Consider the following 22,088-nt stretch of genomic DNA (forward strand, 5'->3'; position numbering starts at 1 on the left):
ACAAAAGATGCCTTGACTTTGCACCCCTGCTGCAAAATCTGAGACCTGCTGTGATGACCTGCAGGACTGGAAGATCTCTCCTTGGTCCTGAGTAGGATATTAGAAGATGCAGAGGAGGAAGGCTATGTAGTAATTTCCTCTTGGGCTGTGCTTAGCCAGGTTCCCTCACTTCTGGTTTCTCTGTGTCTGGTACGCTGACTTGGTTCCTAGTACATGGTCAGTTGGTGGCTGCTCATTCCCTGTCATGTCTGGAAGAATATTTGTTTTGTCAGATGGGGGGAATTTTCTGATGCTACCCGGTAGCTGCATAAATGAAGAATGGTAGCATGATAGCCCAGGCTCAAGCCACACAGGGAGTGTCTGGGGAAATTAGGGCAGCACATTGGGACTTCCCACTGGTGGCCCTTTCTGCCAACACATTGGCCTGCCACTCCTGGTACATCCCACAGAAATGACCTCAGCCTGGGCAGGTGGGGCTATGGGCTAGGCTGGCACGGACAGGAAGCTGGATTCCTGGCCTGACCCTTGCATGTTCCTGAAGAGATACTTAGAAGCTGTGCCATGGCTTCCTGCACCCCACGGAAAGCCTGCTGGGTAACACTAAAGGGGTTCAGGTGTCAGGAGTGTACATTCTAAGGACTTATCTGTCCAGGTGAGCAATGTATAACATACACCTGTGTCACTAGCACCTAGGTCCAGCAGGGCAACAGACTTTGCAATATGGAATCATCCTTTAGCTGTTTACGTAGTGAGCATCCCTTGTTCCTAGGGCTGGCTTATGACCCCCTCTACCACCACCACTCACATGGAGCACCAACACTTCCAGCCGACAGCCCTTGTCTGCTCTATTAAATGGCTTCTTTATTGCGTACCTTGTTTATTCTATGCCTCTCCAAACAGAATAAAGCTTCCATGTAGGTGAAGGTCTTTGTAGATATTGTTAGCTGGTATAACTCAAGTTCCTAGGACAATCTATGACACATTGTGGACGATGGATGGACGGATTAGTGGGAGAACATGGGTGGGTGGATGGATAGATGGACAGATGCATGAGCAGGTAAGTACTTATATGGACGGATTAGTCAATGAGATGAATAGAAGTATGGGTCCATAGGATAGACAAGTTTGTGAGTGCATGATGGGTGAGTTGATTAATGGGTGGAAGGATGGACAGATCAGTGAGATGAACAGGTGGATGGAAGATAGATAGATAGATAGATAGATAGATAGATAGATAGATAGATAGATAGAGTGAGTGAGTACTGCCTGGTTTTGTGTGTCAATTTGACATAAGCTGGAGTTATCACAGAGAAAGGAGCCTACTTGAGGAAATGCCTTCATGAGATCCAGATGTAAGGCATTTTCTTAATTAGCGATCAAGGGAGAGGGCCCATTATGGGTGGTGCCATCCCTGGGCTGGTAGTCCTGGGTTCTATAAGAAAGAAAGTTGAGCAAGGCAAGGGGAAGCAAGCCAGTAAGGAACATCCCTCCATGGCCTCTGCATCAGCTCCTGCTTCCTGACCTGCTTGAGTTCCTGTCCTGACTTCCTTTGGTGATGAACAGCAATGTGAAAGTATAAGCTGAATAAATCCTTTCCTCCCTAACTTGCTTCTTGGTCATGATGTTTGTGCAGGAATAGAAACCCTGACTGACTAAGAAAGACAGACAGATAGATGGGTAGGCGTATAGACAAGTGAATGGGTAGATCAGTGAGGTGAATAGGTAGATGTAAAGATAGATATGTAGATAGATACATAGATCGATGGATAGATACATAGATAGATAGATACATACATATATACATGCAAGCATGCATACATACATGGGTAGATACATAGATGGTGTACTGGCTGATTTTGTGTGTCAACTTGACACAGGCTGGAGTTATCACAGAGAAGGGAGCTTCAGTTGGGGAAATGCCTCCATGAGATCCAGCTGTGTGGCATTTTCTGAATTAGTAATCAAGGGGGTAGGGCCCCTTGTGGGCTGGAAGTCTTGGGTTCTATAAGAGAGCAGGCTGAGCAAGCCAGGGGAAGCAAACCAGTAAGGAACGTCACTCCATGGCCTTTGCATCAGCTCCTGCTTCCTGACCTGCTTGAGTTCCAGTCCTGAATTCCTCTGGAGATCAACAGCAATGTGGAAGTAAGCTAAATAAACCCTTTCCTCCCCAACTTGCTTCTTGGTCATGATGTTTGTGCAGGAATAGAAACCCTGACTAAGACAGATGGGTAGGTGTGTAGATGGACCAGTTAATGGAAGGTTGAATGGAGGACTGATTCATGGATGGGTCAATGGGATAGAGAGGTTGGTGTATAGATAGAGGAATGGATGGGTCAGAACATGGACAGTTGGGTAGATGGATGGATAGGAAAATGAGTGGGTACATGGATTAGGGAGCAATCGGACAGTAAGGATGCTCACGGGGCTTCCATCTTATCCTAGCCTAGTCATTTTCTAGCTGTGCCTCGTTGGGTGGGTTATATGGTTTCCTTTAGCTTGAGGGTTTTTTTTATCAGTACATGGAATGGTTTCATCATGGAGGTTGATGAGTTTGAGGAATGATGAACACACCCATGCAGCGTAGGCTTCAAGAAGTGACTAAGAGGTGTGGGTTACATCAAAGTCAAACCTGTGGATTCTTTTGCTTGCTCATTCACAAGGTCAGCCAGTCCACAACCAGGTGGGCTGGGAAACCTTTGAAAGGGAGGAGCTGGCTTTTCCTGAAAAGATGAGCAAAGCTCAGCAAGGCAGTGGTGGCAGCGAGCAGCACCCAGACAGGGTGGGACGGCCTGAGTAGGCACATGGAGGTGGATCTGCAGATGCAGTGAAGCAGTAGGCAGGCTGTTTCCCAGAGGACAAACCTGCCATGCCAGCAGGCCTTCCCACCAGAAAACAGGGGAGACTGGGTGATGGCCAGCTGTCTGCAAATGAGCAGCTGTGTGGAACTCTCCTCCCAACACCACATACTGAGCACACACTTTGTTGAGTGTACTAGTCTGGGTACTTAGATGCAAGGCTCTATAGTGATCTGCTAGAGGGTCACCTTCAGGTCACAAATTGACTAAGCTTGTTCTTCTCTGTGGGAAACAAGGCCCAGCCCATTGTTCCAGCCTCACTGCCCAACTCCTGCCTTATTTTATTGCTCTAGCTACTAGGATGCCATCGTAGTTCCTCATTCATGCTGCTGACCGCAGGGCCTTTGCACATGCCATTCTTGATGTTTGAGTGGATCTCTTGTCTCCTATCCTAGCTTCCTTTTGGGAAAAAATTCAAATATATGATTTTTGTAGTGAGGATTGAACATGTTGCTGTGAAGGTCTGGAACCATATTGGAAAATATTTAAGATAAGCAACAGTTATTTTAAAAAGGTAGACCTTATGTCCAATTTCTATTTGGAGGACAAATTGGTATTTTGTCTCTTATATTTTAGGACAAATTAGTATTTTGTCTCTTATTAACTATCCTGGGAAAATACTGTACTTTTAACTTTTTTTTTTCATTTTTAAGATAGTATTCTTGTATCTAGGGCCTCCCACATACTGAGCAAACACTATCTGACTAAGCCCTATAATTGGAATTAGTGGTTATAGCTGTGTTGGTCTCCAAATGTTACATCCTTGGAGAAGTCTTCCTGGGGTCCCAAAATAGGATCCGACTTTCCCATCATGCACTCTCACGTACCCCAGGGAGCCTTTTCAATGATTAGTAGAGACTGCAGACATAAGCTTAACTGTGAGTGGATATAGGATATGGGTGTGGCTACTTCCCAAAGACTGGACAGAAACTCCGTGGAGTCAGGAGCTGGGCCTATGTGCCTCAGCCACCGGCCCATGGTGTGCAACTCTGAGAGACCTGTGTAGCAGTGACTGATTGCAGCTCATGTGGAAGGAGGGGGGAACACTCAGACCCACCAGCCACTGATGAGCTTGGAAGTGAGCCATTTGCTGGGAGAAAGGCTGCCTGGGTGATACTGAGGAAGAAGACAGAAGCTTGTGAAGAGGTAAGAATGAGCTGAGCATTGGAGGGCGAGGAAGAACTCATTAAGAGAAGGAAGGTTACCCTAGTGGTGTGGGTACAGGCTGACCAGTTCAGCTACAACCCAGGCCCAGATCTAGGGCTTTGAATTGGCTCACTCCAACATCTACGCCACCCATGAAATGCTGGAAGCATGTGAAGGAGCTGATGCTACACATCCCAAGCTGCAGGATCTCCATGACACAGGGCAACAAGAGGCTATCCAAGAGGACTCCTGGTGAGGATCCAGTAGTGACAGTACGACAGAAGCCAGAGGCCTTGAGCCAGACCAATGACTCACTGCAATGAACATATGCAAGTAAGAAGTGTGGACAAAAGGGGATACTGTGTGGTACACTGTGACACATGACATCTTCCACAGTGAGATGTTTTTCTTCTTTTGGGAGTAAGGTTGTAAGGGCAGAAGGTGGGACAAAGCGACAGGGATATGAATGGGGTTGAGGTGCATGATGTGAATGAAACTCACAAAAACTCAAGAAAATGTTAAGAAAAAAGAAAAAAAAAAGAGAAGGAAGGCATTCCCACAGGACTGTGTGTATGGGGGTGGGGTATATATTTAGAGTTGATATCCTCAGGAAGCTGCTGGCCATCTCAGGCTGGAGGAGGTGACAGAAGACAGCCGACTGGGTCTCACTGTAGAATCCCACCGAACTCCTCTAGTCTATCTGGTCCCTGGAGGCATCTATCACTCTTGCCTCAGTACCTGCGTTTGTCCTGGCTCCAGCCAGGCCACCCAGTGGCTAACATGGCTGTGCCTTATACGCAGCACCACGACTTATAAACCGTGATATAGTAAATTGCTCACCGGGAGCTCAGCCTCCCATCCGCTGGTTTCTCCCCCACGCCCACCAAGAGGAGCAGCAGACTCTGAGACTTTCTGCTCACCTAGTCGTTCCCAGACCTCTCCACAGGCCTGGCCTCCGAGGATCCTCACACCAAAGGGGTAAGATGGGGGAAAGAGGTGCTTGTTGGCCTCTCATTGGCGGGAGAAGAGATTCATGGCAACGGGAGAGCTTCCTACCACAATCTCCATTCCTGCTCTGCTAGGCTTACTCTAACACCACAGGAAGCCGCCTCACCTCTCTAAGCCTCATGTCCTCCACAAAGTTTGCTCATTCTGGTTGCCTTTTGAGCTTTAGTGACCAAAGCACGAAGATCACGGTGTTCTGAGAACTGCTAGGTAAGAAGTGGCAATTGTTGCTTTAAAGGGACCAAGCCCATCTGAGTGTCCTCCCACCCCCACCCCCCCACCCCCACCCCGGCCGCCAACTGGCCAACACAGCCTCATACAGGCTATTCACAGCCAGAGCGAGAATGGTATCCCTCTGCTCTCCAGCCCCACACCATTGACCTGGTCCTTGGTGCCCTCTAGTGGCTATAAGCAGACCCTGCAGGGCCAGTTTTCTGAGGTAGGTAGAGACCCCCATTTCCCAACGGTTCGATAGTAGAACCTGCCTTTGACCAGAGGCCCGTATAAGCTCAGAATCTTCCTTCTGTGACCAAAGAAATGAATAAATCTGGCAATAATCCCCAGCTTCACCCCAAGGCAGCCTTCTTCTAATGCTGGGTCACTTCCACTCTAGGAGGTCTGGCTGGGCTAGCAACCCTATCTGGACACTCTGGGAGGCGAGCCATGTAGCATGCATGCCCAAGTTCTCAGCCTGGGGGGACTCACAATGGAGACCGAATTCTGCAAGGGGTTCTCCATGCACTGATTTCTTCAAAGCCTCATCAAGGAACAGTGTAATCCTCACGTCAGAAAGGGAGGCAGAGAGGCTCCAAAATGAGACACGTGGCTTTCCTAGCAATGCCTTCTTCTACCCAGACTCTATTTCCTTTCTGTGGTTCCCATCTTCCTCGGAGCATCTATCTGACTCTAGCAGATGGGTCCGGTGGAGTTTATTACATCACAAACACTCCCTGCCTGCTGGGATAAAGAAGATGTGGACATACTACGGGTAGAGGTTGGCATTTGGTCCAGGATTGCTGATGGCTAGGGAAGGGGTTATAAATGGATACAGAGCACAAAGTTCCTTGAGCCAGCTGGGCTGCTGGGCTGTGATGACTCTAGAAGGTTAGGTTAGAGTACACTTGAGGCCTTCCTCCATGCCAAGCAGGTGAACTGCTTCCAGCCCTAGGAAATGGGTGGGTCTGAGGTCACCATGGGATTCTCCTTTATTTCCCACTAGGGTCATAAACCCTTGCCAAGAAGATCATGGAAGGCATGAGAGTCTCATACGTCATCATCAGGAAGGGTTTGTTTAGCTTCAGCCTTCGTGGGGTCTCCATGGGCAGTGTCTGGGCTCCAGAGCCTGCAGCCCCTTCTGTGCCTTTCTCATCCATCTTCAGCTCAGCCTTGTGTACAGCCTGCAGAACCAAGAGACAGACAGTGGCTGCTGAGCCTGGGGAGGCAGGGGTCGGGGGATGGGTATGTCAGGTCAAGAGCAGGAAGCCCAAAGACGGAGATAGCCTGTCCAAAGTTACCCAGCATAGTCATGAGGATGGTATTATGGTGGAAGTACTGGGGGGAGGGGGCAGGCAATGGGGATTGCTGTTTTCCTTGAGTTTCAGGGTCTCTTCAACAGTTAGGAGTCAGAAGGGGCTGTAGAGTCTTACTTAGCTCAACCCAGCAGGTAGTTGAGTACCTATGTCATCCTGCTCTGAGGGCAGGATCTCTCCCACGGTTCCCTCCCTCCCGGAACAGCTTGCCCCACTCCTTTCTACACTTAACATCAAGCCCATTCCTCCACTTCACACATTGGCCACACCTCCTCAGATGGACACTCCCCTTTAAGTGGTGGTTTTCAATGAGATATGCAGTCATAGGCTCCTGAATTTAAACACTTGGTCCCTGGTTGGTGGTTGGAGAGGTTTAGGGGGTGCAGCCTTGTTGGAGGAAACATGCCACTGGGGGGGTGGGCTTTGAGAGTTTAGAGAATCACTCAGTACTTCCTGTACGTAGACAAAATGTGATCAGCCAACTTCCTGCTCTGGCTGTCTGCTGTCCTGCTTTCCCTTTTAAGGACCGTCCGTCCCTCTAGAACCACAGACCACAGTAGACTCATCTGTAAGTTGCTTTTGGCCATGGTGTTCTATCGTAGCAGCAGAACACTGCCTAATACGCACTGTTCTTCTCTGTTTCTGGATCTTACCCTTCTATGCCATTTGAACCCCTAAACTAGGTGGTTAAATATATAAAATACCAAGTTAAAATTTTCATTCATGATAAGCAATGGTTATGTTCAAGTATGAATAGGCCCCCATGCAATATTCTGGACATACTTATGCTACAAAACAGTTATGCATTATGGTTCTGAAATTCAAGTTTAACTGGGAGTCTTATATTGTGTCCACTAAGTCTGAAGACACTGTCCACATAGGTCCTTTTCTCCTGCCCTAATCCACAGGTCACTACACTGCTGCAGAGCACTGGGCCTCTGCCTGCCTGTCTCCATGGTGCAGCTCCCTGTTTCCTTCCCAGAGAGAAGATTCCGGTCAGATCCAGACTGGCTATGGGTCTGATAGATGTCCCAGCACTTGGTCAATATTCAGGGCATGTCCAGTATAAACCATATGAGTAACAATTCTAGTTTTAAAGACTGGAATCAGAGGCTGAGAGGTGGTTTCCCTGGGATCACAGAGCTCTGACCACAGCTCTGGCTGAGGCTGCAGGAGGACTTCTGAGTAGGAGTGGTCCAGCCAGGAGAGCTTACCTCTCCCACCTTCAGACTTCGATGAGACGAGATCCGGGTGAGGTCACCATGCTCTTCAAAGATTTTACTGATGCCCAGGCGGGACAGAACCTTCTTCATGTTGTATGTAGCAGAGATGTGGAGCCTGGGCACCCATACATCCACCAATCTGTGGAGGAGAGAAGGACAGGGGTGAAGGGAAGTACTGTGTGATTATCCAGGATGGGTTCCTGGAAAGACGGTGGAACGAGGCTTTTATCCTCCCTGCATCAAGGCTCACAGATCTTTCTGTCCTCGGAATAAGAGAGGCTCAATTCTGTGATTCATGCCCTCTGACTACATCCTGCTTCCTGCCCAGCTTTCACCACAGTACACATTCACATCCACTCTCAGGCTCCTTTCCCATGTTCATGATCTCCCCATAGCAGACTGGGCTGTGCTGTAGCCTGGGTCAGATTAGATCCCTGAAAGCCTGCTGCTAGAGACAGCAGAGCTTAAAACCTGGAGCCAGTCAGAGCTGGGGTCAAGCCCACTCTAGAAACCCCACAACTGGGGCAGACGATGTTGGTCTTCTGAGCCATGCACTTGAGAAGAACTGCACCTGTGGCCTTGGGCCCCTTCTCTACCTTTACTTCTGGCTCATTCCAGACTCTCATTAAATCTCATAACCTGATACTGTTCATAGGTCTGACAATCACCAAACTTGCCTTTCTATTTCTTTATTCTTTTAAGAAATTGTTTTGTAAGCTTATTAACATATACCTGATGGGGATGGATAGGAAAACCCCTTACACCTGTGTTCTGGCAGGAAGGTAGACAATAAAAACAACACTAAGAAAGGCAGTGTACACACTCACAGATACTATTAGTGCACAGCAGGGCGGTAAGTGTGCACATTCACAGATACTGTTAGTGCACAGCGGGGCGGTAAGTGTGCACACTCACAGATATTGTTAGTGCACAGCGGGGCAGTAAGTATGAACAACAACAACCAAAAAAACCAAATGGATCAACTTGCAGGAATCAGGACTGATGGGTTTGTCAAAGAAGAAGTTTAGGCTAACCCCGAGGAGGGAAGGGAGTTGGACAAGATAGATTTCTCTCCCTGAGTCAACAGGGAGCCATGGTCAAATTTTGAATGAGCAGAGGCATGCTGTGGTCCTGATTAAGGTTCAGGATGTTGTTCTGCTTAAAATATACCCTTAGCATGTGATGCTTGGGTCAGGCATCAAATGCTAGGTGATGGAGTGTTGACAGGCAGTCAGTATGGGAACCTCAGAGACTGAGGAGAGAGGCTGAGCCCCAATTTGTTTCAGTGTGGGGTCAACAGAGCTTCCTGACACATGCAGGAACAGTTGGGAGAAATGGATTAACTATGATCCAGTGAGTCAAGCTTAGTTTAATGGAGAGTAGAACTGCCAGAAACTGAGAAAAGTGAGCCTGAGCAGGAGCGTTCTCTCTCTCTCTCTCTCTCTCTCTCTCTCTCTCTCTCTCTCTCTCTCTATCTCTCTCTCTCCATCTCTCTTTCCCTCTATATCTCTTTCCCTCCCTCCCACCCCTGTGTGTGTGTGTGTGTGTGTGTGTGTGTGTACTCGTGTGCGCGCACATGTGTGCTCATGTGCATGTGCTGAGCACATAGAGACTATGATCCCATCAGAGATGTTCAAGGATATCCTGAGTTAAAAGGAAAGGACTCTGGCATTTGAAGGCAGGGAACTGGGGCTGAGGACAGGAACAGTGTCATGGCTGACACAGTATTGAAGGCTTTCTGCCTGTGGTAGTCACCAGATGGTAAATCTAGAAAGCAAAGAGCTCCAGACTGAGTCCTGTGGCATTGAGCCACAGGGACAGGAAAACAGAGCCAGCAGAGGAGAGAGGCAAGCAGAGCTCCGGGAGGAGAAGGTATGGCTGACCTGTGGGAAAGAAACATCCAGGTGCTAACCCTGGCCTCTTCAACATGGCTCCTCAGTCACCATGGTCTCCGAGAAGAGAACAGTGCAAACATCTGACCAAGTGAGTTTGAGGTAGAAGGCAGGCCAGGGAATAGAGGCAAGTGTTTCAGAGCACTCACCAGCAGAGGGGATTAAGGGAACTGAAGCTGAGAATGATTAACACCAGGAATTTCCTCCATGCACACAGGCCTACCAGCATGGGGTGGGATGGGGGGGCCCCCCCGTGTGTGCCTCATGACTCCTGTGTATTTGTCACTACAGTGTGTTGTACTTTATTCTAGTCTCCATGAGATGACTGAATTACAGGAAGTGTAAGTGTCCTAGTTGCTGGTTCTAAAGAGAGCACAGACACTGTTGATGTCAGGAAGCAAAGAACAAAGTTCTAGAGTGAAGTCTCTGGGAAATGAAAGGACACAGCGTCTGTACAAATATGGAAATGATACAAATGTGGCAAGACTTCAGCTCTCACAAGGCAGAAGACACAGGGCACACCAACAGACAGACAGATACAGTAAATGGACACACAGACACACACACACACACACACACACACACATGCATAGTGGAATTTTACTTAGCTTTAGAGAGTACCACATTTGCAATAAAATGGAGGCAACTGGAGGTCATGCTAAGTAAAAGAAGCCAGACTCAGAAAGGCAAGCATCTAAACCAAGTATGGTGATGTGGGCCTGTAATCCCAGCACTCAGAATGCACAGGCAGCAGGATTGGGAGTTCAGTGTCCTCTCTGGCTACATGAGGAGTTCATGGCTAGCCTGGGTTACAGGGTACTCTCTCAAAACAAACAGAAACAGAGAAAGGAGGAGAAAAATTCAAATACTAAATGTTTTCTTTTGTATGTGGATATAGACTTAAATATGTATATGTACACACACACACACACACACATATATAATTTGTGAAATAGAAGAAGACAATGGAGATTGGCTTCAAAGAGAGCAGAGAGCAGAAGGGAAAATAAGAGGGAGAAAGGAAAAACAAAATAGCAAATTTTCTTTCAAATATGGAATCTAGATTCACATAGATAAACTCACAGGCATAATACATGTGTGACATGATACCATGCACTATATGGGGGAAGAAGGGACTAGTACACATATAGACACACATATCTGTGTATGTTTGTATGTATGTATGTATGTATTATGTATGTATATATGTGTGTGTATGTATATAGATATATACATGTTTACATATATATACATATATACACAGAAATGCATGTAAACACACACATACATATATATGTGTATATATATATATATATATATACATTTTATGTATAGGAAAATATCATCACTGAACCCATCAACTTGCATGCCGACTAAAAAATTAGTTTAAAATTTCCAAATGAAATTTTATGTTTAAAATTAAAACATAAAGAAGCAGTAATTTAGACTAAACATTAAAAAAACCTATTTCAACATCATTCACTTTCTCTATAGAATTTATGAATAGAATTTTAAACTTGAAAAAATAAAAACCTCTGGCTACTGCACAACAGATGGTCTCCAATCCACTCATGCAGTGAGGCAGGGAGCCCAAGGCAGGCATGGGCCCTTGAAGCTGATTAACCGAAAGGTAGCTATTTCAAAGCCCAGCAACTTTGTGCCTCTTGAAGAGGAAACTTTGTCTCCTCTGAGAAGAACCTGAGCTTTCACTCTGGAACTCTGGGTAACCGCCTTCAAACTGTGTAAAGACTCTGCCTTCAGTACACAAGCCAGGTCGGAGGACCCTGGTGCCTGAATTCTGATGTGTTCTACACGCTTGGAAATCTGGGGTGTAGGTAGGAGAGGTTAGGTGTGTATCTGTTGATATGGTCCCTTCTTTGGAAAAGAGTGCAGCCCTTCAGCCTCCCTAGTCCTTCCACGGTGGGAAGGAGCTTCAGAAAGAACAGCCCATCTCTTTCTCTTTCTTCTTTCCCTTCTCTTCCTCAGCTGCCCAATAAAGAGAGTTGAAGATGTCTAGGCTTGACTCCCTATGTATACTTCAAGATAACTTCACAACTAACTACCAGGCAGCTCAAATGGGCTTGGAAAGTAGGGTTTGGCTTGTTGTGTGTATAGTGATGAGGTTTCCCTGTAGCATATGTGGGCAAGTCCACCACCGTAACGAGAGATGGGAGACTCCTAGAGAAGTGACGAACACTAATGGTTTTGGCTACTCCAGGCCCAGAGGGGCTGGGAGATGAGATGCATCTCTGCTCAGAGGATCTATGTGTCCCTTCAGTACATCAAGTGCCTATCCTTAAAGTTTCCTCTATCTAAGAATCCATCACTTCTCTTTCTTCCCCACAGCCTGGAAGCTGTACCTTAAATGCCACCCCACCCCCTCTGCCTCTGTGAACCTCTCCCTGACCACCACCCTCCACTGAGACTCCATCCCCCACAACCCCCCTAACTTCAGTGCATAAACTTCAAATAGCTACTCCTCATCAACTCCTAGATATGTTCCAGTCTCCTGCCCACCTTTACAGAGCCCCAGAGACAGCCCGGCTGTGGAACGAAGGGAAGAAGAAATGAGGAGTGTGAGGAAAGAGGGGAAAGACAAGGGTCTCTGTGGATGAGGCTTTGACTTTACCTTTTTGAGAGAAGGCTTTTCCACTTGGCAAAGATGTCTGCCTGCAAACCCTGTTCCAGCAGCTTCAGTTTGCCCTCGTCAGGAAGGACAAATGTGGTTGTGATGTTTCCTCGGTAGGGGATTTCCAAGATGGTGCAGGAGAGCTGGCTGTCATAGGCCATGTCGTACATGCCCCTTTGGAACATCATGGGCACCTTCACGGCCTTGCCTTCCTCTATGAAGAACTCCTCCTCTTTGGTTTGTTTTGGGTCGAATTCATACTGCCACCTGCCTGAGGAGTAGAGGCAGACAAAATGGCAAAGGTGTCTGGAAGAAAAGGAGGAGGCCTGACCTTGCTGATCCCTGGCCACCATCCACCCAGATTCAAGGGCAGTGATGCAGTGTCCTTCTCCAGGCCTGGAAGATGTCTGTGGGAAGCACACAGGCCCAGGGACCCAATTAAAGAGAGCCTGGGACTAGTATTGCAGGGCTGTGAGGTAGCAGAATACATTATCCTAAGGCCAGCTGCCCCTGATGCTGAGATGGCCATAGCTTGTATCTTAACAGAGTGCTGGATTGCGGTGCTGAGGCTGTTTGGCTTTGTGAGAATAAAAATACTTCCCTTGGTATTCTGAAGCCCCTCTCCTGTGGGCATGAGAAAACCACAGGGACAATGTGCTGTGGGACCTTGCTGCAGAGCTCTGTCTGTAAACTCCCTTTTATTGATTGATTGATTGATTGTGTGTGTGTGTGTGTGTGTTTGTGTGAGTGTTTTGTGTGTGTACACATGCGAGTGTTACAGTCAGAGGTTAACATTCTCTATCAATCCCCACCTTGTTTTTGAGTCAGGACTCCCTCCCTGAGCCAGAAGCTCATTGATTGGCTAGACTGACTAGCCAGAGAGCTCCTGTATCTGCCCCCTTGCCCTGGGGGCTAGGGTTACAAATCTGTACCAATTTGCCTGGATTGTAATATGTATGCTGGGAATCTGAACTCAGGTCTTCACACTTGCAACACAGGCCATTTCACTACCTGAGCCATCTCCTCAGCCTCAGGTTCTCTCTGTTTTTAGTTAGAGAATGCCCTGACATTGCACGTAAATTTGCAGCTGTATCATTTCTAACCTGCTGTCCTCAGAGCCTTGGGGGCCAACTCCCTAAGTCCAAATTCTGGCTTCACTGCTCTGTAAGGATATTTTTGAACAAGTGTTTAAATTTCAGTCCCTAATGAATGTATAGAGTGGGGATGTGGCAGGCGTGTCAGAGGGCGGCTTGGTGACTTACAGGATGAGGCAGGTGCACAGGCTGTCTAGAGTGTATGGAGTGAGTGCTCCTTATGTCTGTACTGTTGTCATGCCTGCTCCTAATGGAGATGCTGAGCTAGCCCGTATTCCCTCATAACCTTTTCTGGTTTGGGAGGATGTGGTTCGGGCTGCCATTCCTGTCTCTCTTTTCCTCAGCAGTCGTCAATCTTTCTATGTTGGGTCCCTATGTGGGACCATTGCTGAGCCAAGTGATGGCCTTGCTGGGGCTGGAGAATGTGAGCCTCTGGTTTTCTTTTCTTTTTTTTTTCTTCATTTTTTTTCTACTTTTCCAAAACCTGTATATATATATATACATATATATATATACATATATATATACATATATATATATATATATACACGTGCTGTGTGAGTACAGATGTTAGAGATCACTCTTTTGTATACATTTTCAGTATCCCTTTTATACTGAGGGAATCTCTGAAGATTGATAAGGGATGAAAGCACCAACCAAAATGGCCGCTACCACCAATCATAATGGCCACCAATGCTGCCACCTCCATTCCCCCCCCCAACCATCATCATCATTCTATTGCCCCGAGTGACCCTGCACTATAAAGCAAGGTACATAGCATTAAGCCTTAGAGAAGTGGGTTCTAGCTCTGAATGAATAGTTTTAGAGCTTGGAGTAACTGTCCCCAACTTTCACTTTTCTCTCTCTTCTAGGAAGCAGAGACCCCAGCTTCTAAACCAAAACAAATGAGGGCAATCCTCCACAATCAATCCCAGGGACTAAACCACCAACCAAAGAGTACACATGGTAGGACTCATGGCTCCAGCTGCATATGTAGAGAGGATGGCCTAGTCGGTCATCAACGGGAGAAGAGGCCCTTGGTCCTGTGAAGGTTCTATGCCCCAGTGTAGGGGAATGCTAGGGCCAGGAAGCAGGAGAGGGTGGGTGGGTGAGCAGGAGGAGAGGGGAGGGAACAGGGATTTTTTTTTTTTTTGGGAGGGGAAACCGGGAGAGGAGATAACATTTGAAATGTGAATAAAGAAAATCTCTAATAAAAATAATAACAAATGAAAACATACACATGGGAATCTAGACTTTGCAATGCTTATCTCCTAACATTTCTACTCTGAATCCCAGGGGATTCAGCTCCTTGGTGGGTTATGCATCCTGGTGTTTACTTTACAGCCAGAGAGGGCAGAGTTGGAGAGTGTTACTGACTGACACAAGGATTTAGACTAAGAGCAGGCAAAAGACTGGGTCAAGTTTCTAACCCAAGTCACTCTGCCCTTCCCGTACCAGTGTACCCCTAGCCTTACCTCGAAAATAAATATAGTTCGTGAGAAGCATCACCGTGCCTGGGTCTATGTTTTTGACCATGTTTTTGATTCTGCTGTGGGTTTTCCGACTGATGTATCTGTTGATCTCCTTCTGAGTATTTTCTAGGTCCTGGAAGTTAGTGAGCACCATATCCGCATCATACACAGTCTTAGCCAGTTTCAGGAACCTCTGTTGGGGCCTCAGCTTCTGGTCCATAAATAAAGCATTGCCTAAGCTCATCTTTATGTCCTGTGTCTCCTGGTTGAGTTTGTGGAGAAGGTAGTGGAAACCCATGTGCATGTCCCTGTCTGACATCTCTTTGAAGTTGAAGCCTTCTCGTATTTCCTCCAGTGTGGAGTCCTGGGCCCCCAGAGACAGCATGGAGAAGGCAGTAGAGATGCTTAGTGGAGAAAAGAAGACATTCCCTTGAGGGCTGTTGCTGGCCAGCCTTTGCAGTAGCTTGAAGCCAAATTCCATGTTGTGCCGAGCAAGCTCCAAGGCATCCTTCTTGCCCCTCCACTCTTGGATCCTGACTGGAGATTCATACATATCTGGAGCATCTCTGTCCTGCAGGAGACCTTTCACAGTGAGGAGGCCTGCCAGAAACAGGCCCAGGCCTAGTACGAGGTTCATTGTCCTTGAGGATTATCCTGTTGAGCAGCAGATCTGAGGTTAATGTGAGAAGAGGAGAATGCCATGGCTCCTGTCTTAAGTACCAGGAAGACCCCAGGAGGGGACTGTGGCTATGGGGTGCTGAACACCACTGAGTGCTTTGAGATTCTAATGAATGTATAGAGTGGGGATCCCATTGAGATGGGATCTTTGCCATCTCCTAGTGGGCTAGACTTTATTTTCCCCATGTCCGAAGTGAGAAGCCCGAGCACAGAACACCTTTCTTGCTTTAAATTATTTGCATTTATTTATTTATTGCTTTGAGCACACACACTGTAGCACATGGACAAATTGAAGGAGTTGGTTCCCTCCTTCCACCACGTGGTCCTGGGGCTAAAACTTAGGTCATCAAGCTTGATAGGAAGTGCCTTTGTTGGCTAAGCCATCTTGGTAGTCCACCACTCTTGCTTTTGAGCCCTTCTCTCTTATATTTGTGTGTATCAATACATAAATACATATACATATATACATGTATATGATACACATAAACATGTGTATAGGTGTGTGTGTGTGTGTGTGCATGTGCACACATGTGAATAGGACAGGACAACCTTAGGAGTCAGTCCTTGCCTTCCACTTTTTTGAGACAAGGTCTCTTGTTGCTCACTGCTGTATAGCCCAGACTAGTTGTCCAGAGCTTTGGGGATTCTACTATGTCTGCCTGGCATTTTGCTATGGACACCAAGATTAAAGATGTTTACCACTGTTCCTGGCTTTCTGTGGACTCTGAGGATCCAAACTCTGGTCCTCTTGCTTGCATAGCAAGTGCTTTGCCCACTGATCCATGGTCCCAGCCCCTCCTTTATCTTAAGAGAGCAGTGCCTCAACATCTTTGAGGACGTTACACTTACCCCCTACCCCCACAGTAACAGAATATTGCAGCATGGGCACTTGACTGAGAACATGCCAGAACAACTCTTCATCCTCCTGTTACAACTGTTTCATGGGTGAAAGTGGAACTCAACTGAAGTCAGTCAGTCTGACTTTCCTGGGGGACATACTTAATGGGATTCCCATTAAGTATGATTGCTTTAATGACATAGCCTCAAACCTGAAGGTAGCTGTCTCTCCAATATGTAGATGGAGAGAAGAAAGACAGAAAAAGAAATGGAGAGTCACATTAATTACATCTTAAGTCTTTGAATCAACCTTTACTTGGTACCCACCTGCCTCTACTTTTCCAAACCAAGCCAATTGATTTCCACTTTGGGGTTGGCAGGCTTGAGCTGGCTTTGGTTTTCTTGACTAATTCTCAGAGATCAAGCCTTCTGTAGAGGATCCCATGGCCTACAGGAAGTGAGTGTCCTCCAGAGAGGAACCCTAGTCTTCAGTAACCATCTCTTCAGCCTCTTCAGGAAAGGGGAAGGGGTAGGGAAGACAAAAGCTAACTGGCTCTGGGCCTGCTACTCCCTTCTCCGGGCCTGACCTCTCAGACCCTGCACCTCCTAGGGGCTCAGGGAAGTCTTAGAGACAATAATATCAGTCACTGTTTTCCTTTTGTCTCTGGCTGGACAACTCCACAGAGCTGCCAGGATCATGCCATTCTAGAATGATTTTTGTGCTATTCCTATGTAAAGCAAAAACCATGCCTACATGTGTATCTCTCATGCTACCATGCTTCCCCCGTAATTTCCATTTCCAAGTTCATGGCCCATAGAAAATGGTAAACCACGCAACAGTAAAGGCCCTAACATGGAGCTGGAGGCAGGACTTAGCTGAGAGCCTGTGGGTAAATAAGGGAACCAGTATGAGTGGAGGGGATGGAACAAGGATGCCATTCAGGTTCTAGCCAGCCTTGGTCTGGTCCCAAAGCAGGATCTTAAGAGGTTCTGACCCTTTGGGTAGAATTAGATGATGGGTGGGTGTGGTCTGTCCCTGGGGTTCATGATGTGACTTATAACTTTCTGAGACAATTGACTCCTTTCAACCAGTGTCAGGAGCAATCTAAGAAAGGCTAAGGTTAGCAGGAGACCTTCTTGGAGGTGGCCCACCTTTTTGCATGACCCAAAATGGGTGAGCTCTGAGAGGCAAGGTCCCAAGAGGCTTTATCTCAGAAATGCTTCTTGCAGCTGATTTGCCTTCTCCTGTCACTCTTACAGAGCCTGAGGATTCCTGCACATCAGCCTACCCTGTTGAGCAGATGTCCTGCAGATCAACATAATGATGAACTTTCATGAATTAATGGGGCTTAGATGGATTAATGATTTTATAGAATTCCTGGTCTGATCTCAGGAAGAAAGTTTTGAGAGATGGTTTTAGTTGTTTGCTAGAAAAATGTAGTAAAGTCAGAATGAAGAACAGAGTGTGCCCACTCCTCAAATAGTAAGTAAAGAAATACAATAAGCTTTTATAATTATACTAAAAAGAGAAATAGGCTTGGGGCAAATTTGTGTTCAAGGAAAACCATTCATTCTAGATCAGATTCAATGATCAAGCCACAGGTGAAACTGTTGCTTTGAACTTATAATGACCTTACAGAATGAAACACTGCTTTAAACTTAATATCAACATCCTCCTGTAATTCCCATTCTGTGTAACATTTTATCTATAAGGTAATTTTCTGAAAAACTTCTATTTAAGAAGGTGAACCTGAGAGCTGTTTGTTGGCATGTGTTTGGCACTGTTCTGTTTTTCCTGAGTTCTGTTTTTGTTTTTGTTTTTGTTTTTTTTGGTTGTTGTTTTTTGTTTTACAAACACTTCACACTTCCTGGAATCCCATTTGGTAACAATTAAAATTAAGTTGCTATTAGCAAGGCTCTGGGCAAAAATAGATTATAGGAGAGAAATGCTAGAATCCATAAAGATAGTTCAGAGAAATTAAAGAAAATAGAATTCAACTGGGTGAAGGTGGTACACACCTTTAATCTCAGCCCTCAGGAGACAGAAGCAGGTGGATCTCTGTCTGAGACCAGTCTGGTCTACAGAGTGAATTCCAGGACAGTCAGGACCATGTAGAGGAGCCCTGTCTGAAAAACAAAACAAAACAAAACAAAATAAGAAACTGGAACTCTAGGTTCTGTGGGCGGGCTGTTGCCACTGGCGCCCTGGATTAAAATAGAAGCTTGTGTTGCTCAAAGCAGATGCAGCAGCAGTGTTGCTGCATCCCTCAACCATTTCCCAATGCTGAGGATTGGAAAAGTTAAGCCACACCACATCACTCACACAGCCCACACAAAGCTCTCCACAGAGGAGCTGCCAACCCCCTTGGAAGTCAGGGCCATGTGGTAACTGGGTGCAAGTCAGAGCAGGCAGGCCAGAAGCCTGAGCCAGTCGGGGAAGCCAACTGCTGGCTGGCTGCCCAGCCCCAGGAGCCCTCCTGATATTTCCACAGACTCTCTGCGGAGCTCTCCTTTCTGCCCTAAAGGACTCTACAGTGCCAGGTTACCACAGTGAGGACTAGGAGGGAATCTCATGCCTGGATGCTGAGTTTCCCTCTCCTATCTGTGTATTCTGTTAACCTTTAGGACACCCATATCTTCATGGGTAAGACTTCTTGGATGAGGGCCACAATTTGGTCTCTTCCCCACCAGATGGTCTTGCCCAGCAGCTGCTCCACTCCTCAGGACACAGTCATGCGCTGACCACACCTCCCACCTCTATAAGCCTGTGACACTGCCACCATGATCTCCTCAGGCCTCCTGCCTTTCTCTGCCCAGTCCCGCCTTTGGCTTTTTCCTCCAAAACAGCCTACACTAAGCACATGCTTCCACCTATTTCCACAGCCCCCAAACTGACCCAAATTTGTCAGATGGGTGAGATGCTGAAGTAGGCCATTTTTTTTATCCTGGCAATTAAAATAGTAGAGCAACTGGTTATTTCCCAATAAATTGATGTGCCAGATCTCTTGAATTGAGTAACAGTTTATTGGGCTGTCAGCTGGAATGTGTACATGGTGCTCTCTGTGTCTCTGTGTATATGAGTGTGTATTCATTCCTCACACAAGTCACATGTATAAAAATACAAACCAAGAAAAAGAAGGTAGACACCCAAAGGCTGTGGGAGCACAGGAGACAGTCTTGTGATTCACTGATCGTTTGCATCCCATATGATTTGAGAAAACAACTGTTCCTTCCTATGAATAAACTCACCTCCCACTTACTCCTAGCTGGGGAGAAGCCACTGGTGCAAGTTACTCTGCTAGCCTCAAGCCTGCATGTGGCCACTGGGGCAAGTTACACTGCTAGCCTCAAGCCTGCATGTGGCCACTGGCGCAAGTTACACTGCCAGGGTCAAGCCTGCATGTGGCCAGTCCTTGCTGGGGAGGCTATTTTGAAGTGATACCTGGAGACCTTGTCTAAGTAAGTGTGTGTGTGTGTGTGTGTGTGCCCATGTATGCATATAAATGAATGTATAACCCTACTTTTAGCATCCTGATGGGTTCAACTCCTGTTTATAAAGGATATGGTGCCGACCTACAACCTCCATACATCCCTTCTGCATTTCAAACCATCTCCACATTGCAGACAGTCCCTATACAATACAGATTCTCTGGCAATCATCGTCACATTGGCTGGCTTACACAATACAAAGAGAGAAGAACACGCCTGCATATTTACTGCTTGTATAAATGTTGTCTGCAAACATTTGCTGGTCCAGAGAAGGTCAGATCTGTGCGTACGGCGCCTGTGGGGACAGGGACCAACTATGGTACTGGTAGGGTTGCACATTGCTTCTCTAGTTAACAGCAGTTGGCTGGAGAAGCCGGTCATAACCAGAATACATGAACTAAATTCAACCTATTCTCTGGGCAGAGATTTAAAATCACTCACTTTGGAAGAGGGGTCCCATGCCCACCTCTCCAACAATGCCACCTCTATCCTTCTCAATGAAGCCACTGGCTCACTAGCCCTTCTCCAACCAGGGAGACCAATGCATATGGCTGCTTCTGACCAGTTTCCATCCATGATGTCATGAGCTTTAAGCAACCAGAATTCCCTGTTCTGTGGAGGCCATCCCATGTTGGCTGCCTACACCAAAGCACCTTTCTTTTCATACCCAGAGAATCCTGCATCCTCTGGGGCCTCAGCTTTCCTCATATCCTCCCTGGAGTTTCTCAGTATGCAATACTTGGATCTGTCCAGACCTCTCTGGAGCTGAGAGACTCCAAAGACCCTCCCCAGAGATGCACCGAAGTACCTCAAGAGAGGACCAAAGACATCCTGGATACACTCTAGGACTCACCTGCTTTAAGAGGCTGATGATGTTTTAAGATACAATTGTCTCCAGAGGCAATGGAAATGACATTATTTTTCAAAGCAAGTTTAGAACTAAATGGAAAGACATCTGCCCTACAAGAGAACTCTAATGCTCACTTCTTAGAGAACAGAGGCTAGAATGGCTTCCCTTACTAATTTGTCCTGTAGAATTTCTTTTGCAGCCTTTTCAAACATAGTTTTTAAGTGCTGAATGTAAAGATATACCCCTGTAATATCAACAACACTCAGGAGGCCAAGGCAGAAGGGTAGACTGTTCTAGGGCAGCCTGGGCTACATATTAAAACCTTGTCAGAGAGAGATAGAGATAGAGAGAAAGAGGTAGAGGAGGGAGAGAGAACATGCTAAGCAAGCAAGGGGGCAGCATGTCTCATTTTTCCCCCATGAACTTGTAAGTTGATGGAAGCTTCCCAGCTCAGCACCTCAACTGGAAGGAAGCAAACAGCGATGGGGGCTAACTGGGGCCAGCAGAGGGCAGAGAGGACTGGCTTGCTTCTGAAGATCTCCCTTCTCTCCCCTCCACCTCCCCCCCTGCAGTTTTCTTCTAAAAATTTCTCAGAAGTAGTTGTCCATGGAAATGAACCCAGCCTCCACTGTACCTGCCCAGTACTCCTCCAGGGCTGCTCTTACACACATTAGAAATTCTCCAAAATTTTCTTCCAGTGCACATGGGCTAGAGAGTACAATGCCCTTCAGCCTTTTATCCTGGAGTTGTTCTCATGGGGTATAGAATAGACACGCCAAATCTTTTCAGAAGGGGTTGCATACTCACAGTGGGTCCAGGCGCCATCCACAGGGCCAAACGGACCTGCCCGGTTTGCTTTATTATTTATACCTCCAGGGCCTCCTGAAGAGGCAGAGTGTGGCCAATTGAAGCAGCTGAAGTCAGTCAATGGGCTTCCAGGAGCAGTGGCCACACCACTTCCCCTGAAGGATCCTCCTCACCTCCCACCTCCGGAGATTAACCTTAACAGAGGACACAGGTGCAGACCACGCCCCCTGGGCGGGAGCTACCTTAACACTAGCCACTCATACCTTTTGCAACTTTCTTTTCTTTTCTTTCTTTCTTTCTTTCTTTCTTTTTTTTTTTTGTTTCTCAATCACTGTCTGGAGATTGGGAGAGTCAACAGGGGGACCCACCTTTGGTATTGACATTGAAGAGTCAACCCCCAAAATCACTTTTGTCCTCCATGGTGAGGGATGAGAACCTTGCGGGTAGAGGGTCATTCCTTCACCCTATCTTTACCTTCACTCTTTTTTATTTCACAATGCTTCATGTTAGTCATCAGTTCTGACCCTGAAGCACCCCGGGGAAGATCCTTTAGAGGAATGGTCTGAGAATGGATGAGCAGAT

The 22,088-nt window shown here is 46.8% G+C and overlaps 1 protein-coding gene across 2 annotated transcripts; it reads right to left on the bottom strand.

Moving 5' to 3' along the window:
* Window positions 1-5,920: 5,920 nt before the first annotated feature.
* On the bottom strand, window positions 5,921-21,669 carry LOC116079722 (serpin A12). Of its 2 annotated transcripts, none has more exons than XM_031355637.1 (5): window positions 21,507-21,669; window positions 14,849-15,499; window positions 12,280-12,550; window positions 7,750-7,897; window positions 5,921-6,403 (listed from the first exon to the last, which is right to left on the bottom strand). In XM_031355637.1, the coding sequence occupies exons 2-5, from the start codon at window positions 15,480-15,482 to the stop codon at window positions 6,212-6,214; spliced, it is 1,245 nt and encodes a 414-aa protein (XP_031211497.1). In that variant the 5' UTR covers window positions 15,483-15,499; window positions 21,507-21,669; the 3' UTR covers window positions 5,921-6,211. The 2 variants fall into 2 exon arrangements, with proteins under 2 accessions (XP_031211497.1, XP_031211496.1); XM_031355636.1 differs by lacking the exon at window positions 21,507-21,669 and adding an exon at window positions 18,380-18,431.
* Between the last annotated feature and the right edge of the window lie 419 nt (window positions 21,670-22,088).

The sequence above is a fragment of the Mastomys coucha genome, unplaced genomic scaffold, assembly GCF_008632895.1.
Source record: "Mastomys coucha isolate ucsf_1 unplaced genomic scaffold, UCSF_Mcou_1 pScaffold6, whole genome shotgun sequence".
Classification (NCBI taxonomy): Eukaryota; Metazoa; Chordata; class Mammalia; order Rodentia; family Muridae; genus Mastomys; species Mastomys coucha.